The following is an 18,895-nucleotide window of genomic DNA, read 5'->3' as shown; positions in this document are numbered from 1 at the left end:
TGCAAAGTCGTATCTCTTTGGTTAATAAGATCCAAAAGGTTTATCGATCCTAGGGGATGCAGATTCATAATAGGCATATAGAAATTATCGTACGTCAAATAACATCAAAGGTGTTGGTTTCAGAAGACGGACTGTCTAATGTTTTTTCACCCGGAGAACTACCGGGTCATTTCTCAAGAACAATAGCTAGACCACGAGGAATCGAAGAATTACAGATGAACCGGGAAGTATCATGATCATCCAATAAAAATGGTTTCCATTTTTTCGAGTGAATATGTCATATATGACTTGTTGTCTAATACAGTTTATTTCATTAACGTTGTTTATAGAATATTACGTTAGCCCGAAAGTTTACTCAATATAAATCAAAAGATAAAAGTTATTGATTTTAGAGTCATATAAGAAACACCAAAAAAAAAAAAATTGCTTCTAAATCAAACTCAACTACAATGGTTGGTTTCTTTGAAACTCAATTATTTTATTTTCATGATTTATAAATTTTATGCTAAATTAGTACTTTCGTGTTCATACATTATGATATTCAAGGAGATGGGTTCGGCCCACTCCCTATAGCTTGAGAGAATTCATCTCCAATATCCAGATTTGTTTGGAGGTAATTTTAATAGCTAGGGTTCATTAGGAGGTTTCTTCATTCACCAGTATCCATTAGATAATCTAGGGACTCACGTTGGACTCTATTTACATAGATTCGTTGGGAATTTATCTGAGATCTCACCCTAATGACCTCTCATACTTCTATAATTTCGTCGATTAGCAAGACATGGCCTACCTCCCGAGCCGAGCTCCAATTGAAAACTTGAACTGACTCAAGTCTCGTCAGAAAAGCTCATTCCTCAAATGAACTCTCACTCAGATACATCAATATGTAATCCACATAAATAAGGCTCGTAAAAATTTAATGGCTCGTAAAAATGTAATCTAACATTATCTAAGATTCTGAGAATCTTGATTCTAACTGGAGAAGGATTCTAACGAATTTAGAATCCTACAAAGACTAGAGTTGTAGCCGTCTAAGAACTCTACTCGCATCCTGATTCTTTTTCTATAAATACCATGTTTTGGTCATTGTATATGCATTCATATATTCACTCATTCTGAAAACACACATAATATTCTCTCTATTTTCTTATTATCTGACTTGATCGTCGAAAGACTATGCTTGAACAATTTTCCGTCATCTTCTAACGTTAATGTTTGTGCTTTAAATCCGAAGTCGACCCAAGCTTCAATTCCGAGATCCAACTTCCCAAAAAATCTCGCAGTTTTCATCGACATCGCATTACATTGTCGTACTCTTTATTATATACATATATATAGTTATGTGTGTGTAACATATAAGCTTGAGTATTTTTTTTTGACTGTCTTTTGAATTAATGTCAGCTCGATAAAAAATATTACAAGGTTATAACATTTATGAATTATAGTTCGAGCCAAATATACATAGCTCGAGTCATCCTAGTTATGTTAGGATCTAGAGCTTGACAAATAATTGTACAATTAATGTTGATTTCATGTCTCATACATATTCCCCTATAATCGTGAAATTACGGCCAACAAATTTAGAAAAATCTCATACCTAAAAAGCTATATTTTCAGAAAAATGGACTCGTTTACGTATGTCCACAACCGGTATGAATATTTGTAGCATTAATTATGTGTGATGCGGTTGGTTGACCATAATGAAAGAGGAATGGGGAGCAAGCGTGCAAAGGCAATTGGCATCTAATTATTCCCGTGCGACAAAGCATGAACATTAAGTTTCCTCAAAATATATATTATTAGGAAAAAAATATTAATATTCTATATGGACAAAATATCCGAGTTGGTGGAGTAGATGTGTTTGATCAACAATCATAATTCGATTATTTACCAAAACTTTCTCGTACGAGCCTGTCAGATAGAGTTTGTCTACTGCAATTTATATAACTAACGTAGTTTATATGTTTTTGTGTGTTGATCCACGAGTATTTAATTATAAACACTACTAATTGTTATAATAAAAAAAAATCAATTTTAATTACAATGAAAATTGTTTGATAGATTAATATTATTATATTGAAATAGAAGAAGAGTGGATTAGAATAGAGGAGTGGTTATGACTTATGAGAGTATGAGTTAGTCACCACCCGGCAAATCAAGTCCAATTGTTGCTTTCTTGTCCCCTCGCCAATTGTCAATATTTTCATCTCCTTTTTTTCCTCTGTCCCCTTTCTTTATTTTATTTTTTTTCCCATGAGTTTCTTATTTTATATTTATTATTATTATTGTATAATATACAAAATTAGTTAATTAAATATTTTTGGATCTTATTTTGGAAAAAAATTATAAGTAGTTTTCACACATAACGACGAACCTTCTCTCCATGTATTTCTGGTCGCTCACATGTTTTACGTGTGAAAAAGTTGGAATTAGTCTAAAAAAAATATTTATCACCATTTTCGCAAGAATCAACAAAACTGTAAAAATAAGTCATAATTTACTGCCACCATTTTTACCACCTGCAAAAAACATGCGTAATATAAATATATATATATATATACAGTTTTGATATCTTGCACACCTACCGTGCACACTTTTGTGAGCACCGATGAGATGTTACTCACCCATTGGATGTGATGAAATATAAAAAAATTACGCATCCAATGGGTGAGTGACACCTCATCAGTGCTCACAAAAGTGTGCAGGATATCAAAACTATATATATATATATATATATATATATATATATATATATATATAAACAGAAGTAATTATTTTAATCTGATTGTCTTCGACGGCCGCGATTGACTGACATCGAGAAATCTCAGTCGTTGATCGGAAGAAAATACAAACGAGGGGCACTTTCGTAGTTTAAGTGTGATTCTGGGCTTTAGTTTCTCGGCCGAATAAAAAAACAAAGCGCTCCCTTGTGTTTTTGTTAGCTTTTTCTGCTGGATTGGAGGGACCTTGAGAAAATCTCTCTGCTTTGCGTTCCCTGGTTTTCGTACTGTTAAACGAAATTCTTGAGCATAATCTGTTTCTAAGCTGCGTTGTGAGTACTGGCACTTCCATAATCGATTTTCTGGTATGTAATTTTGTTGTTATGCAAATGTAACTTTTCAGTGTTCTTTTTGTTTGATTTGGGTTTGGTGTGCTAAATATTGAGATGAGATCTAGTAATCTTGGGTGTATGGTTTATGTTTGTTCTTAATAATTAGCATGTGTTTGAATTGAACCTGAAATGTGGATCTTCTTTGATTTTTTGTTGGTTTAAGTTTTCTACGCTGTGTATTTTTTTTGGCTGTTATTTTATTGTCCGTGCAAGTGTTTCGCTTGGCTGTCAGGTTGTGAAGCCAAAAATTTGGCTTAGAGATGAACCAAAAACTATTGAAATTTCGGATTTGAATTCATTGCTTCTCTGTATTGAATTTTATCGTCCCTTTGTTTCAATTTTCTCGCAGATTTATATGTTTTATGCAGTTCCTGTTGTTTGTCAAAACAAAATGAGAAGATAACAGTGGATTGCCTTTTTGTTTGCTGACCTTTTTCTGCTTCAGCGTTATGTTTTTATTGAACGGTTTGTTTGAATAGTAAACTTTAATACTTGTTTTTAAAAAGCATTTTCTCGAACATTTTCTTGTTTTGAATAACATACACACGAAACAATTGTTTCCCCGATCCCTGTGGTAAAGTGTCAGATTTCTCAGATGATAGTTCCTCGGAGTTAGGTTGATAGGTTTTGAATTAATCAAGTGTGACAATTGAATATTTGTTGTGTTGCAGATTTATAAAACAGCATGTAAAGTTTCGACTTTTATGTCTCCACCATTGTCGGGGGTTGAGGATCAAAGTCGATGTAATGTTTCTCTGATGGCTTCTTCAACATCAGTTGAATCTATCTCTCAGAATGGCCTGGGGTTGAAAGAGCGCAATTACTTGGGATTGACCGATCGTTCCTCGGTAGACAGCTCTCCCATTTCAGATGTAACCCAGGAAACCAAGAAGAATTTAACTATGAAGGCCACAGAGTTGAGGCTTGGTCTTCCTGGATCACAATCCCCTGAACGAGATTCAGGCATTAACCTCAACAGCATGGGGAAGCTTGATGAAAAGCAATTATTTCCCTTAGTTCCATCAAAGGATGGAATCTGCTCATTGTCACAAAAGATAGTTGTTTCTGGGAGTAAAAGAGGATTTTGTGACACTGCAAATGAATTATCAGAATCAAAAAGTTCCTTTTTTGGTGTGGGAAATTGGATGTTCAATTCTGCAGGTTCTGATTCTGGACAATCAAAATTAGCTGGTAATACCGGGACAAATGTTATGCCAGATATACCCGCAAAGGCATCTAAGGAATGCAATAAGAAGGTTAATGACTCTAACACCAACAGTGTACCTGCTGCTAAGTAAGTGCTGAAATTTCATGGGAAAATTTAGGAAATGATTTAGATAATTATGGTTGAATGAGGTAGTCTTATTCTATGGCGCTTGCCTGTCATTTTCTATACGGTGTTGCAGGGCACAAGTTGTTGGTTGGCCTCCAATCAGATCTTATAGGAAGAATACTCTGGCCACAACCTTGAAGAACAATGATGAAGTTGATGGTAAACCAGGACCTGGTGCTTTATTTGTCAAGGTCAGCATGGCTACTGCACCTTATCTGAGAAAGGTGGATCTGAGAACATATGCCTCCTATCAAGAACTTTCTACTGGATTGGAGAAAATGTTCGGTTGTTTCACCATAGGTAAGTGGTTATTTCAGTGTAGGTTATTTCTTTTGCCTTTACAGGTTCTAGGAGAGCATTCTTGTTTCAGGACAATGTGGGTCCACCGGAACCCCAAGTAAGGAGATGCTGAATGAGAGTAACTTGAAGGATCTTCTGCATGGACCAGATTATGTGCTGACATATGAGGACAAGGATGGTGATTGGATGCTTGTTGGAGATGTGCCATGGGAGTAAGCTTTCTTTTCTGCAATTGTATGTATGGAATTTATTGTTTTTTCCGGTTTTCATTAAATGGAAGATGGGTAACACTCTAAGTAATCCATATGCTTAGCAGTACTGAAATTGGAAAAAGTATCAAGTTGATGCAGTTAGCGGAAAAAAATTTCAGAGTTTTCCTGTGTTTGCTAACTAGACATTCGAGTCTCCCCTAAGAAAAACATGCTACAAAAATGTGATATTTGTCCTAAGGGCAACTACAACAGGGGACATTTGGAAAAATCCATGTATCGCTGGTGGGTGGACTGCCAGCTGCTTCAGCTTCTTTGCTTCTTCTTTTTTTCTGAAAAAAAATTATTATTTATTTATTTTTAATTAAAGTTTCTTTGATATAAATGCACCCATGCAAGGCCCATCTCATGAAAGCCCATATTTGTCAAACTTCTGTATTGCTATGTGCTATCATTTTTTTAAAAATAAAATTTTAATATTAGTTTAATTGTACTATATAATTGTCAAAATATATACATAAATTCAATATTAAATTTCAAATATTAACGGAAATTTTTTATATGAAACTAATTAGATTAAAGGTAAATTTAAAAAAGTATAAATCATTTTATTTAAATGAAATAATAAATGAAGAGTAATAAAGTGACAGTTAGACCATAAATATTTGGTTGGCTATTTGATGTGAAATGTGAGATATTTGATAATGAGGATATTTGATTGATATAGACCAATGGACCTACAAATATTTTGGAGAAATATCCCGACAAGTGTGGATGCTCTAATATCCATATGCTATATGGAGTTTGTTTTTACGTACCTCGTGCTTATTCTTTATTCTCTGTACTTTGGAAAGAACAGATACTTGCCTTCTGCAACTGCTATACTGGTGTTGACTGTTGAATAACGTCTTTAAAAGATACATATCATTCCCTCACTAGCATAGTAGCATTGCAATGCCTGAGAACTCATTTTCTTCTTTATAAGCCTGCATCCAAATACAACTGTCTTCTTCATAAGCGTGCAACCAACTACGGTGGTAATTGTTAGTGTTCACCAATCATAACAATGTTTGATTTCCAGTCGTCAAAATCAATATATTTAAGATAAGTGAACACTGAATGAGAAGTTTGACAACAATCATGAGTATGCTTGTGGCAATTACTACTGCAACTCATTCATACCAAGGAGACTGTTTTTTTCTGTATACTTTGTGACTCTTCTCTCAATTTAATTGAAGCTCTAACCATAGGCAAGTTATTATGGGTTTACCAACCTGCAGTTAAAACGAAATGCAAGGCCATGAAATGCAGAATTCACAAGGTTTTCAATATGTGATATTATTTTTACATTTACTTTGTTTGTAAAAAAGGATAATTCGATGCATCAATAAAAATCTGAGGAGACTTGAGACCAAAATCTGCATATAAATGACACAACGTGCATCTTGAAGACATTGTATAGATTGTTGGCATATATCCAATTTAACTTGCATGAATTGTGCCCATATATGATACAATATGCACCCAATATTTTCATGTTATTGACTACTTCTGCTGTTTTAGGATGTTCATCACTTCTTGCAAGAGGCTCAAAATTATGAAAGGCTCTGATGCTATTGGATTGGGTGAGAAATATTTGTTTCTCTCATCGTTTTTACAAGGGAACAAACCATTTGAAACTATGGTTTTGTTCTGTTCCACTATGCATGCTGTTATCTGCAATCAACAACCGTAAATGAGTTTCATTTTCTCTACAGCTCCCAGAGCCATGGAAAAATCTAAAAGCCGAAACTAGTATCCGACTATGGCTGAGTGCTGCTTTCTGTCTGCACGATTGACGGTAAAATACCCATCATGACAAACAGAAGAAAGCAGTCGAATATTTAACTCGATGCAATAATATGTTCGGTATTGCTTTTATTCTCATGTGTTCTTGTGTGCATTGTCTCCGACAACTTAATGTTATATTTGTAGTATGTTTTTTTTCTTGGCCTTTTCGTCCGCCCCTTTAGTGATGCCTTGTAAAATTGCTTGGGAAACTAAGTTTCATATGCGTGATGTGTATTAAGAATTAATGAATTTAATGTTTGATGTCAGTTGGAATAATTCACTTGTAAAAATGTCATTAGTAATGAACTGTTCTACTATGTGTTGTCCTATTCTAGCATTTTTTTTCTTGGTGCACTTACGGTACAGAACAGTACATATACGTAGAAACATTAAAATGGGAATGTTTCTAAATTTTATATGGAAGCAGAAATAATTACTAGTTCTATTACTTGAAATAAAAACATAATTATTACATAAGATTTACATATTATGTTTTTTTAGTGCAATACTAGTTATTAATTAAGGAAGTGACATGTTTTGATTCACTTAAAATAATTATATTCGTTTAACAATTGCCCCTATTTTTGAAGTACTAATGATTTTTATTGAAATAAATCAAAATAATACGTCGACTATATTTTATTATTATTTTTATAATATATACTTTCTTTAGTAACAATTTTCAGTTTTATTTAGGTGATAACAAATAAAAATATAAATTAAAGTATATAGTTCATATTTTATCCATTATTTTACAAAATAGTATAGATTATGAGAACGATTATTTATGAATAGTATGCAAAAAATATTAGATTAGATTATTGAAAAAAAACTAGTTTTTATGGCAGATATATATGCATGCAAGACACGTATGTATATATTAAAATTTAATCTTCAGTATATTAATTTTTTTGTAAAATATAAATTTTTAAATATAATTTTTAAGTGTTGATTTTGTTGTATTTTACTTGACTTGACTTTAATCAGACAAGGTCAAGGATATAATAGGAATTAAAGGTCCGGTGACCATGAACGCCGCTGCTTTTCGAGCTATGAGATTCAAATGAAAAGTGCTCTGACACCAATAGCCGTCTCGTTCAGCAGGATTCAAAAGACAGCCCACCAAGGCCAGGCCCTTCGCCGCCGTGTGCAAGCCCGAAGTCTCACCGGAGTGCAACCGTTTGATCTCTACGCCGCCAATCATCTCATCAACGAGAATGCGAAGTGTGGCCGCTTGGACATTGCACACCAACTGTTCAGCCAAATGCCTCACACTAACATTGTTTCTTGGACTGCGCTTATTTCTGGGTACGCCCAGTACGGACACGCGGACGAATGCTTTGGCTTATTTTCTGAGATGTTATTTCATATTAAACCCAATGATTTTGCATATGCGAGCGTGTTTTCGGTTTGTGATTATAAACGCGGTGTTCAAGCACACGGGCTTGCGTTGAAAACAGGTTGTGACGGTTTGATTTATGTGGGGAATGCTTTGGTGGGAATGTATTGGAAGAATGGTTCCAATTCAGGTGCTGAGGCTTGTAGGGTGTTCGAAGAAATGGACATTCGCAATCTTATAACCTATAATTCAATGATTACAGGTTTTGGAATGCATGGACAAAGTGATAAAGCCATTTCTTTGTTTAAAAGAATGTTTTACGATGGAGTTGATTTTGACCGCGTCACGTTCTTGAGCTTAAATTCTTCGATATGTGGGCTTGATAATGTTGTGGGACGCTTGTGTTGCTCGCAATTGCATTGCATTGGTGTGAAAATAGGGTTGGGACTGGACGTTGGGGTAGCGACTGCTTTAGTAAAAGCTTATTCTAGTGTTGGCGGGGACGTTGGTGATTGCTATAAGTTGTTCTTGGAGACAACTTCTTCGCAACGGGATGTTGTTATGTGGACTGGAATCATGACAGCATTTTCCGAGAGGGCTCCACAAGAAGCTCTTCTCCTTTACAATCAGATGAGTAGAGAACACTTCCGTCCAGATTGTTACGTTTTTTCCATTTTATTGAAGGCCTGTTCAAATCTCATGACTGAGAGGCATGCCGCAGCCGTGCATTCTCAGGTGATTCGAGTAGGCTTTGTGAACGTTCCAGTGCTCAATAATGCTCTTATTCATGCTTATGCTCGATGTGGTTCTATAGATGACGCGAAGCAAGTATTTCATGAAATGCCACTGAGAGATATCATCTCTTGGAATTCAATGTTGAAGGCTTATGCAATACATGGTGATGCCGAAGCAGCACTAAATTTCTTTAAACAAATGGATGTTGTACCAGATGACACTACCATTGTTGCACTGCTCTCATTGTGCAGCCATACTGGGATGGTGAAAGAAGGAACTGAGCTGTTTGAAACGATGCTTGAGAAATATGGAGTCGTTCCTCAACTTGATCATTATGCTTGTGTGGTTGATATTTTAGGACGAGCTGGGCATCTTACAGAAGCCAAAAAGGTCATAACAAATATGCCTATGGAACCGGATTTTGTTGTTTGGAGTGCTTTTCTTGGAGCATGTCGAAAACATGGAGAAACTCGTATGGCCAACTTAGCATCATCAAAGTTAAAGGAGTTAGATCCTGAAAATTCCCTAGGATATGTCATGATCTCCAATATTTATTGCTCAAGCAATAATTTTGATCAAGGAGGTTTGATGCGGAATAAAATGGACCGTTTCGGGATAAGAAAAGAACCAGGTTTGAGTTGGACTGAAGTTGGAAATAGGGTGCACGAGTTTGCATCCGGTGGTCAGCGACACCCTTGGCTAGAAGCGATATGTGTATATTTGGAAGAGCTATTGAGACAACTCAAGAAAATAGGCTACGTTCCTACAACTAGTTTGGTTTTATACGATGTAGAAGAGGAGCATAAAGAGGAGCATCTGTATCACCACAGCGAGAAGTTGGCTTTGGCCTTCTCTTTGATGAATGCAGGTGGAACATTTTCCAATGGGGGCGTTATTAAGATCATGAAAAACATACGAATCTGTATAGACTGTCATAATTTTATGAGAATAGCATCGATATTTTTTCAGAAGGCTATAATTGTAAGAGATGCTAACCGGTTCCATCATTTTAAGGAGGGAGCTTGCTCTTGCAATAACTACTGGTGACCGGATTTGTTTTACAACCCGTCAATGAAATTTGAAGGCCAAGACTTTCAGAGATCATTCGAGGAATGGTTAATGCATATCAAGTTGATGCAGACGTTTAGTCATGTGTGTCTCTATATATATCTCATCATCACGATCGCATTCATTTGGTTAAAAAATGTACAAAGGTTAATGAGGCTCAACTCTGGCATAGCAAGAGACTGTAGTTACTTGAAGTACAAGTATTGATTCAATAAGTTATTCTTTCAACACTCAAACGATTCCAAACCAGCTCCAGGACCGGATCAAATCGGTTGAAATTCATTTTAATTTACGTTGTGTTAACAAGATATGAATTTAATATTTTAATTATTATTTTATTGTTATCTATAAAAAAAATATAATCGAAATCTATATATTCAATTTCATTCGCCTAAATATAACATCAAATTATTGATATTGGATTAAATCCATAGGTTTTAGATTGGACCGGCCTAGTCGGATTTGATTTCGGTTTGATGGGGTCCGGTTTCACTAGATTGGACTGATGTGGTGTATAAAATGTATAAGCACCAAAAAGCCCCGAATGTCATCAATGGCGGAGGACGCAGCAGTGCCCTTTAAACCCTACTGTCTGAAGCACACTCTGAGCTCTCACAAAAGCGCCGTCGCTAGCGTCAAATTCTCTCCAGACGGCAGTCTACTCGCCTCCGCTTCCGCCGACAAGACCGCCCACACCTACCTCGTCTCCTCTCTCACCACCACCCAGCATGAATTCCACGGCCACGAACTCGGCATCTCCGATCTCGCATTCTCTTCCGACAATCGCTTCCTCGCTACCGCCTCCGATGACTGCACGCTCCGCCTATGGGACGTCACTACTGGGTCCCACATCAAAACCCTAACCGGCCACTCCAACTACGTGTTCTGCGTCAACTTTAACCCCCAATCCAACATGCTCGCCTCGGGATCATTCGATGAAACGGTCCGCATTTGGGATGTTAAGTCTGGGAAATGCTTGAAGGTCCTCCCCGCGCATTCCGACCCTGTAACGGCTGTTAATTTCAATTTGGACGGGTCGATTATTGTATCGAGTAGTTATGATGGGCTTTGCAGGATTTGGGATACCTCCACTGGGCATTGTATGAAGACTCTTATAGATGATGAGCACCCGCCTGTTAGTTTTGTCAAGTTTTCGCCCAACGGGAAATTTATCCTAGTCGGAACTCTGGATAACGCTTTGGTTAGCTTCTCTCAATTCCATTTCTTGATATTAATCCTTTAATTTATTTAGTTGAGTTCATGACTATATGCTGAATTCTTCTTGATGGAACGAACAGAGTATAACGTGTAAATTTTGAGTTTGGTGATGACATATAGTTCTTTAAAAATCAGTAGATGGGCAGCACTTGATATATTTGAGGCCTGAAACATATTTCGAGTAACTATGGATTTTTTAAAAAAAAATTGAGGGAGATACTGCTATACATTTAACTCCATCGAGACTGAATTCCTCGAATGATATACAAGTTTTGGTTATAGAGGTTCAAGGTACTTGAGTGAAATAAGTTATGGTTTCTCTCTCTGGTTATATCATGTTTCATGAATATGATGATTTGGTTGGCTGGTATTTGCTCAATTTAATTGTTCTGTGAGTTTCTTTTTCTGAGTTCAGTTTAATTATACCTTGTTTAACTTGAAGTGATTGTCTCAGAATTTATATTTATTAGCTAGGAATTGTGTTATCAAGATAATATTGATATTTAAAGCAGCTCCAAATCTGTAATACAAGTAGATGGTCTAAAACCGAATGATTTGCCAGAATGAGTACTTAGCGAAGAAAAAGAACATTTTGACTTGAAGAAAATTTCTACTATTTTGTTACTTTGTATGCATTGTCATCTTGCTATACCTCCCGGCTCCCACATAGTAAAAATTTTCTTCAAGCAAAATGTTTTGTATGTCATCTTGCTGTACTTCCCACATGGTACTCAAAATTATTAACTCTTGATTTTAATTCTCTCACATTTGTCAAGATCTCTCACGAATCGTATTTGGGTGATAATCTTTATCCATTTTAGAAAATTTAAAATATAAAAGGTTCCTATCAGGTTGCCAATTGGTGGTGGCGGTTCAATTTTCTTCAACTGTTGAACCAAAAGTTTTTTACCCCTTTCGGACCCTTGTTGCTTCACGAATATAAATTCATGTTCGCAGATTTATTTATTTTCATGTGAGGTTAAATTTATTTAGCGTTTACAAACAAGCAGGCATGACCTGCTAAATGTTCGATGGTATTCACATCCTTCCCTTGACCGAGAACTTTTAAAATCGTGGCCTAATCTGTAAGATGAAGCGTCCTTTCACTTGGTCTTTTGAATCTTCATTGCATTTCGTTGACATTATCGAGTTCTCTCCCATGTAAGATTGAATCATTTGCTTGCAGCGGCTTTGGAACCTGTCCACGGGCAAATTTCTGAAAACATACACGGGCCATGTCAACTCGAAATACTGCATTTCTTCAACATTTTCCATAACAAATGGGAAGTACATTGTTAGTGGATCCGAGGACAATTGTGTGTACTTGTGGGAGCTCCAGTCCCGGAAAATTGTTCAAAAGCTCGAAGGCCATACAGACGCAGTGGTATCTGTGTCATGCCACCCGACTGAAAATATGATCGCATCTAGCGCTCTCGGGAATGACAAGACGGTCAAGATTTGGGCTCAGGAAGAGGATTGATTTAGTTTTGTTGCTAGAATTTTGTAACATATTTATATCTGGTAATTTAACAACATTCCCGAATCGAGGTTAGAGGAACTGGGCAGGGTTGCAAGACTATAGAGTTCCTGTATTTGTGCACTCAAGCCATTTGCTTAAACGGTTATATTCTAACTATTTTCTTCATTATGTCAGCTTTAGAATAATTTCAATCATATTTAAACTACGATTGTTATTATATTATTATAAAATAAACGCTGAATTAATATATATAATCATCACAATGTTACTCTAAAACCCAATTCTAGCCCCGCAATGCCCTTGCTCGTTTCCGGCAGATCAAGCTGCCTCACTCACCTCTAAAATCAACTTCGAATCGAAAGATTTGTCAGCCGACGCCACCGTTGAGTACTCTAATTAAACCGTTTCGATTCGATTGTTGCCATGATACGTTCACGTAATGTAAGTTTGCCCGCGTGTAAATCATGTTGGCAGGGAATTGAGAGACCAAATCAACATGTCCTTGGAAAATAAAGTTTAAACATGCAAGTTTTTGCACTCGTAAGTTATGCATTCAATTGTGGATTCATTTCAGCTTCATTATAAATATTAGAGTAAAATATTTGATCATGGAAAGTGGAATGTAGGTTGATGATACAATTGGAAATTTGGCTGGAGGAAGATATTACAGCAAAGAAAGTGTTGCTGATGTGACTTTAGGCATGGCAACTGATGTTTCTTACATTGAATCACCCCAACAGACCTCAAAACTCCAAGCACAGCCACCAAATTCTTGGGAAACGGTACGCAAATATGGAACCACTAATACCCAACTATATTCAGATTGAGTGAGCTTTATTCTTGGCAGTTTGTTAACATGCAGTGGGGAAACTACACGTCCTCCCATCTTCCATTGACCTCGTTCGATGCCTCCTTGGATGTTGAAAGCACGAATCCGGGACACCGGGTAATATTAATTTAGGAGTTGAATGTTCTGAAATCAACTTCAATATTATTTAATGTTTTGTCATAATATATAGTTGAATTCTTGGTTTGTTTTCCAGGAAGCTTATTTCTGGCATGTACTTGGGAGAGATTGTTAGGAGAGTATTATTGAGGATGGCTCGGGAAACTGCTCGATCTATTCGGAGACTGTGTGCCACCTAAACTAGCCATCCCTTACTTGTTAAAGTAATTAAGAGACTAATATGTATATCTGATTATTAATGAACTCTAATATTTTTGGGTAGAAACTTCAGATTTTAGAAATATATATAAAAAATGAAACTCGGGACTTCTTCATTTATCTGTGTTCAGGTCACCAGATATGGCTGCAATGCACCAAGATACATCTGAGGATTATGAAGTAGTGAATTAGAAGCTGGAGGAAGTCTTTGACGTGCTGTATGATCAATGTTACATTCCTTAGTTTCTTGAATTGTTATTTGATTAAAGGGGTTGCAATCGCCAATCGAGCCGACTAAAATGTCGAGGTCTAACCTATATATCTAGAAAATATACGCTCGGAATGATAACGATTGAAGGAGGGCTATTCGAGCATTACCGTATATTCCGAAACTATCTGCACAGCAAGTGTGTGGGAAATGCTGGGAAGCGAGCTTTCAGATAATGTGATCATTGAGCACTCGCACGGTGCTTCTGGGACTGGCTCTATCTTCTTGGCTGCTGCACAAACACAATATATTGCACAGCCCTGATATAAATGTTATAAATATCTTATTTTTTTTAGAGCTAGTTTAGTGATCATTGATATCTATGAACATTTGTCTCCTCGAGTATTCTAGGTTATATTCTTGGATTGACAACAGTAAACACTTGATTCGAAATTGAAGTGACTGAGCATCGAGTTTCCGGTTTGGTCGATGCTGCCCCACACCCAATCAACGGTCCAGATCATTTCATGGGGGGAGGAATTTTAAAAAAAAAAAAAAACCAAGGGCCAGAAAAATTCTGGCCCTTGGATCTGCCCCTGCAGGCACTACCTGCAGGGGCAGGGTCGAATTTTCCCGAGTTTCCTCAGTCTGATAATTCTCAAAAGTTTGTCCTTGTTCCACAACCTGCTTATAATTTGGACATAGAAGATTGATTTGTCTTACCCGGATAGATTGTTGTGCTTCCAAAGTCTGATTCAAGAACTGCTTCAAGGTCGTGATCATCATCCTTCCCATGTCCTCAAATTTCTCACCTATCATTCATTACCTCCAACTTAGATAGGGACTTACTTGCATGTCCCCATCTCTCAGCATTATCCTCATATTGATTCACCATTTTCTGGGCTTATTTTCTCCCACGGGACGTGCCAATTTGTTTTTCAAGAAAATTTGAAGGCATGTCAAATGTCAATTTGACACCCATTTTTGGGTGAGATTGGATTTGGCTTTTAATCAAAAGATGCAGGTTTCAATTTGGTTGTTGATCATAACCTATTTGATCATGACAAAACAATAAAACAGAAAGAAATGCTGAAATAACTAGAAAGAAATCCTCAAAACGACATAAATATATATATATATATATATAATTATGCCATTAAGGATGGACTTTAACATATTTTTACAACCTAAGAATCACAAGTATGAACAAATAGATTGTTGTGCATGACAAAGTAATGTAGCCTAGGTTCATTGAATAATAATAAGTAAATATGTGACCTAGGTTTATATTGACATAAATAATAAAGACGCTTTCTGACAGGGATTGATTAGTCATTTTCTTGGCTTCGCACTTATTAGGCAAAAAAAGTAGTTCAGTTCTCACACTCAGTCTGTCGTTCGCCTGGTTGGTCCCGTATATCATGCCACGAATGGGATGGAACAATGAGGTCATTATTGTCTTTTCGTTGGAAGTAATCAAAGGGGGGTAAATTGATAATACGGCTAATAACTGCAAATTTCAAAAGTTTAAATTAAATTTGGTGCTGTAAAAGCGGGCTCACTCATGCATATCCACATCAGTCAACCTTGTTTGACCGGTGACCTTTATCAAAAAACAAACCAATTCTTTTATTTAAAAAATAAAAAAAAATTGTTTAAAATTAATACAATCTGGAATTCAATTTTCTAATTTTCATAAAATAATACATGTATGTTTTTTTTTTAAAAAAAATTGATGTACATAGGTTTTCAGGTATTTTTAAATGTTTCAGAGTTTTCTTGGATTTATTTATTACCAGTTTACTTGGTATATTTCGACAACCTTCCAACAAGCATTTTCAGTCTTCAACTATCTTAAGAGTAACTTTTCAAACTAGAGATGGGAATATTCTCCACGAGCTCGAGCCAGTAAAGAAAACCTTAAATGAAGACTGAGATTTTTTATTTTTTTGGGTTTGAGTTGGGAGATTTTTTTAAATCTCCGAAATAATTCGAGACAAATATAAAGATATTATCTTTATATCTGAACACATCTTAAAAATAACATGAATATTATTATTATTATTATTATTATTATTATCATTATTTTTTTAAAAAAAATATTAACGATATTGTTATTATTAATATTGATATTCATGTAATAATAATATGTTCGGGTTTGGGGATTCTTCGAACTTGATCCATTGATATTTTTGAAACGGATATAATGTTTTTTATATCTTTGTTGGCCGAACCTAAAAAAATGGGGATAGGATGTGTATGAAATTTGGAGACATGGATAAAGATGAGAATGACAAACCCGCCACTATCCTACTTCGTTGCCATCTATATTTCATATATTAGTTTCTTAATAAGTATCTAATATTAATATTATAATTAATAATAATATAATAATAATAAGTTTGAATTCGGGGATTCTCTGAACACAACCTCGCCCCACACCATTAATATTTTTGAAACGGAAATAGGGATTTGATCCCCCGGGCTCGTGTTCAGGGATTCTCCAGACCTGAAAAAGCTGTGATCAGGCGGGTACAAAATTCGAAGACAATGATGAGAATGACAAACTCGTGAAGACAAGGATGAGGATGACAAACTCATGCATCCATGTCCCGTCTTACGCCGTTGTCATCCTTATTTTGAACATTAATTATTCCATAGTATATCACTCATGCAGTACACGAAGTATTAAAATTATGAATGTTTAAAATACTTAAAAATTTTATATAATGAATATATTTAATTGTTAGTAAAAAAATGTATATGTTTTGAGATCATCTTCAAATATGGACAACAATCATGCCATCGAATTAGGTTAGATATATTGATTGAGTATAACTATCACTAATAAAAAAAGAATAGAGAACTGTGTTACAAATTAATATATTATCTGTATATCAAAATTTTAAATAATATATAATATTTTTCAAATAATAATAATTTATTAGATGAAAGTTTCGACAAATTATGGACCTGGGACTTGACTGTCTATGATTTCATTGCGTGTGCTCGAGGTAGAATTTTTGTATAAACATATCGCGATGATATTGCTATTAACTATTTTTATTTAAGATCTTGTTAAACAACTATTTCCAACTTGACATGGAGTTTTGAAAATCTAAACATCTCAGAGATGTATAGACTCAAAAGAATTGACGGGAGCCCGCACAATCGGTGGAGCATGTGGTTTAATTACCAGGGCTTGACATGCCACGAATCCTCTTGAAAGAGAGGGGTGTCTTCGGAAACACAGACATAGGTGATGCATGACTGTCGTTAGCTTGTGCCGTAAGGTGTTGGGTTAAGTCCCGCAACGAGCGCAACTCTTGTGTTTAGTTGTCATCGTAAAGTTTGGAATGCTGAACAGACTGTCGGTGAAAAGCCGGAGGAAGGTGAGGATGACGTCTAATCATCATGCATGCCTCTTATGCCCTGGGCAATAGACTTGTTAAAAATTAAATTATTTTGGAACATTTTAAAAAAATATTTATATTAATGTTTTACTTAAATAATAATAATATCTATGTATGAACAAATAATATACCAAAAATTCACGATATTGTTCTTCACTAAAAAGTTAAAAGCATAATATTATATAAAAAAATTATAGCTTATTTAATATTTTAGAGAGTACATAGAAATAAATACGTAAAAGTTACACAAAACCCAAAACAACGATCAAAATTAAATGAAATGACATGATCAATGCAATCATTTAAAAGAATGTAATTTAGAACTAATTTTTTAAGAATATAATTCCGTTATGATAAAACGCTAACTAATAGATTAAAATTTATAGTTATTAGCTAAGGCGAAACTTTATTTTATTACTCTTATGATAATGCATAATGCACATATTTTTGGTGTATTATCTCACGCTTCCACAAAAAAAATTGTTTCGATAATTTTTTTGTACAACCAAATTTTTAAAAAGCATGGGATGAAATGTATAAAAAAATATAAGAATACAGCATTACTTGATAGGAAAATTTTGAAATAAAAAATAAACTAAAACTAGATAATAAAAAATAGTTTAATTAGTAATTTTTTTTTTATATTTTATTTCACACATATTTTCATATTTATGGAAAATTAAAATTTTAGTTATAATTTTTGAATAACTAAAGTACTTGATAATATATATATTAGGAACCAAGACTAGTAATAAATATATAAAAAAAAATTAATTATACTAAAAAATAAATGTGTAGTACATTTAACAAATAATAGAATGTAAATATGGTTTTCCTATAAATGTACAAATTTTGTAAAAATATAAATCATAATTTTATTATTTATAAAATGAAGAAAGCAAAGAAAGCAAAAATACAAAGAACAAAAAGGTGATTCCCTAGACAAACTCCAAATAATGAAAATCCTTCAATCTTTTTCCTGAATGTACGCCAGATATTCAAAATCTTCTTCTTGCCCGAACCACAATCCCGTGTAAAAGACAAACTAATATTGTAAAAGAAAAAAAGAAGCCCTTTTTAGTCACTACAATTATAATTATTATTTTTACCCCGAAGAATAATATTTTTTATTATTTCTATTTAAATATTATAATTTTTCTAAACCGATACTCGTCAATTTTATATTTTACAAAACAAAGATTTCTCCATATAAAAAATATTATAAACAAGTTGAGTGAGTCTTATGTGAGACAGTCTCACGGATCCTAATCTGTGAGACGGGTCAACCCTACACATATTCATAATAAAAATAATACTCTTAACATAAAAAATAATATTTTTTCATGGATAACCCAAATAAGAGATCCATCTCACAAATACGACTCGTGAGACCGTCTCACACAAGTTTTTGCCATACAAATTTTGTGAAAAATTTACATAATGTACAATAATTAGTGTACTTTTTTTTATTATTATAATTTAGAA

The 18,895-nt window shown here is 34.7% G+C and overlaps 3 protein-coding genes and 1 pseudogene across 3 annotated transcripts; all 4 read left to right on the top strand.

The window, feature by feature from the left end:
• The first annotated feature begins 2,833 nt into the window (after positions 1-2,833).
• On the top strand, positions 2,834-7,113 carry LOC140823628 (auxin-responsive protein IAA9-like). Its single transcript, XM_073185072.1, has 6 exons — positions 2,834-3,085; positions 3,784-4,406; positions 4,519-4,745; positions 4,816-4,957; positions 6,518-6,579; positions 6,712-7,113. Exons 2-6 carry the CDS (start codon positions 3,817-3,819, stop codon positions 6,747-6,749), a joined length of 1,059 nt encoding a protein of 352 aa, XP_073041173.1. The 5' UTR covers positions 2,834-3,085; positions 3,784-3,816; the 3' UTR covers positions 6,750-7,113.
• Positions 7,114-7,746: 633 nt separating this feature from the next.
• LOC140823626 (pentatricopeptide repeat-containing protein At1g71420) lies at positions 7,747-10,208 on the top strand. The gene has a single exon (XM_073185070.1). It carries the CDS (start codon positions 7,848-7,850, stop codon positions 9,903-9,905), a length of 2,058 nt encoding a protein of 685 aa, XP_073041171.1. The 5' UTR covers positions 7,747-7,847; the 3' UTR covers positions 9,906-10,208.
• A 120-nt stretch (positions 10,209-10,328) lies between these two features.
• On the top strand, positions 10,329-12,818 carry LOC140823627 (COMPASS-like H3K4 histone methylase component WDR5A). Its single transcript, XM_073185071.1, has 2 exons — positions 10,329-11,127; positions 12,331-12,818. The coding sequence occupies exons 1-2, from the start codon at positions 10,432-10,434 to the stop codon at positions 12,622-12,624; spliced, it is 990 nt and encodes a 329-aa protein (XP_073041172.1). The 5' UTR covers positions 10,329-10,431; the 3' UTR covers positions 12,625-12,818.
• A 328-nt stretch (positions 12,819-13,146) lies between these two features.
• On the top strand, positions 13,147-14,321 carry LOC140824364 (probable hexokinase-like 2 protein; annotated as a pseudogene).
• Positions 14,322-18,895: the final 4,574 nt, after the last annotated feature.

This window comes from Primulina eburnea, chromosome 2, assembly GCF_022965805.1.
Source record: "Primulina eburnea isolate SZY01 chromosome 2, ASM2296580v1, whole genome shotgun sequence".
Lineage (NCBI taxonomy): Eukaryota > Viridiplantae > Streptophyta > Magnoliopsida > Lamiales > Gesneriaceae > Primulina > Primulina eburnea.
Note: the sequence above shows the minus strand (reverse complement) of the source record. Positions and strands in the feature narration are given on the sequence as shown.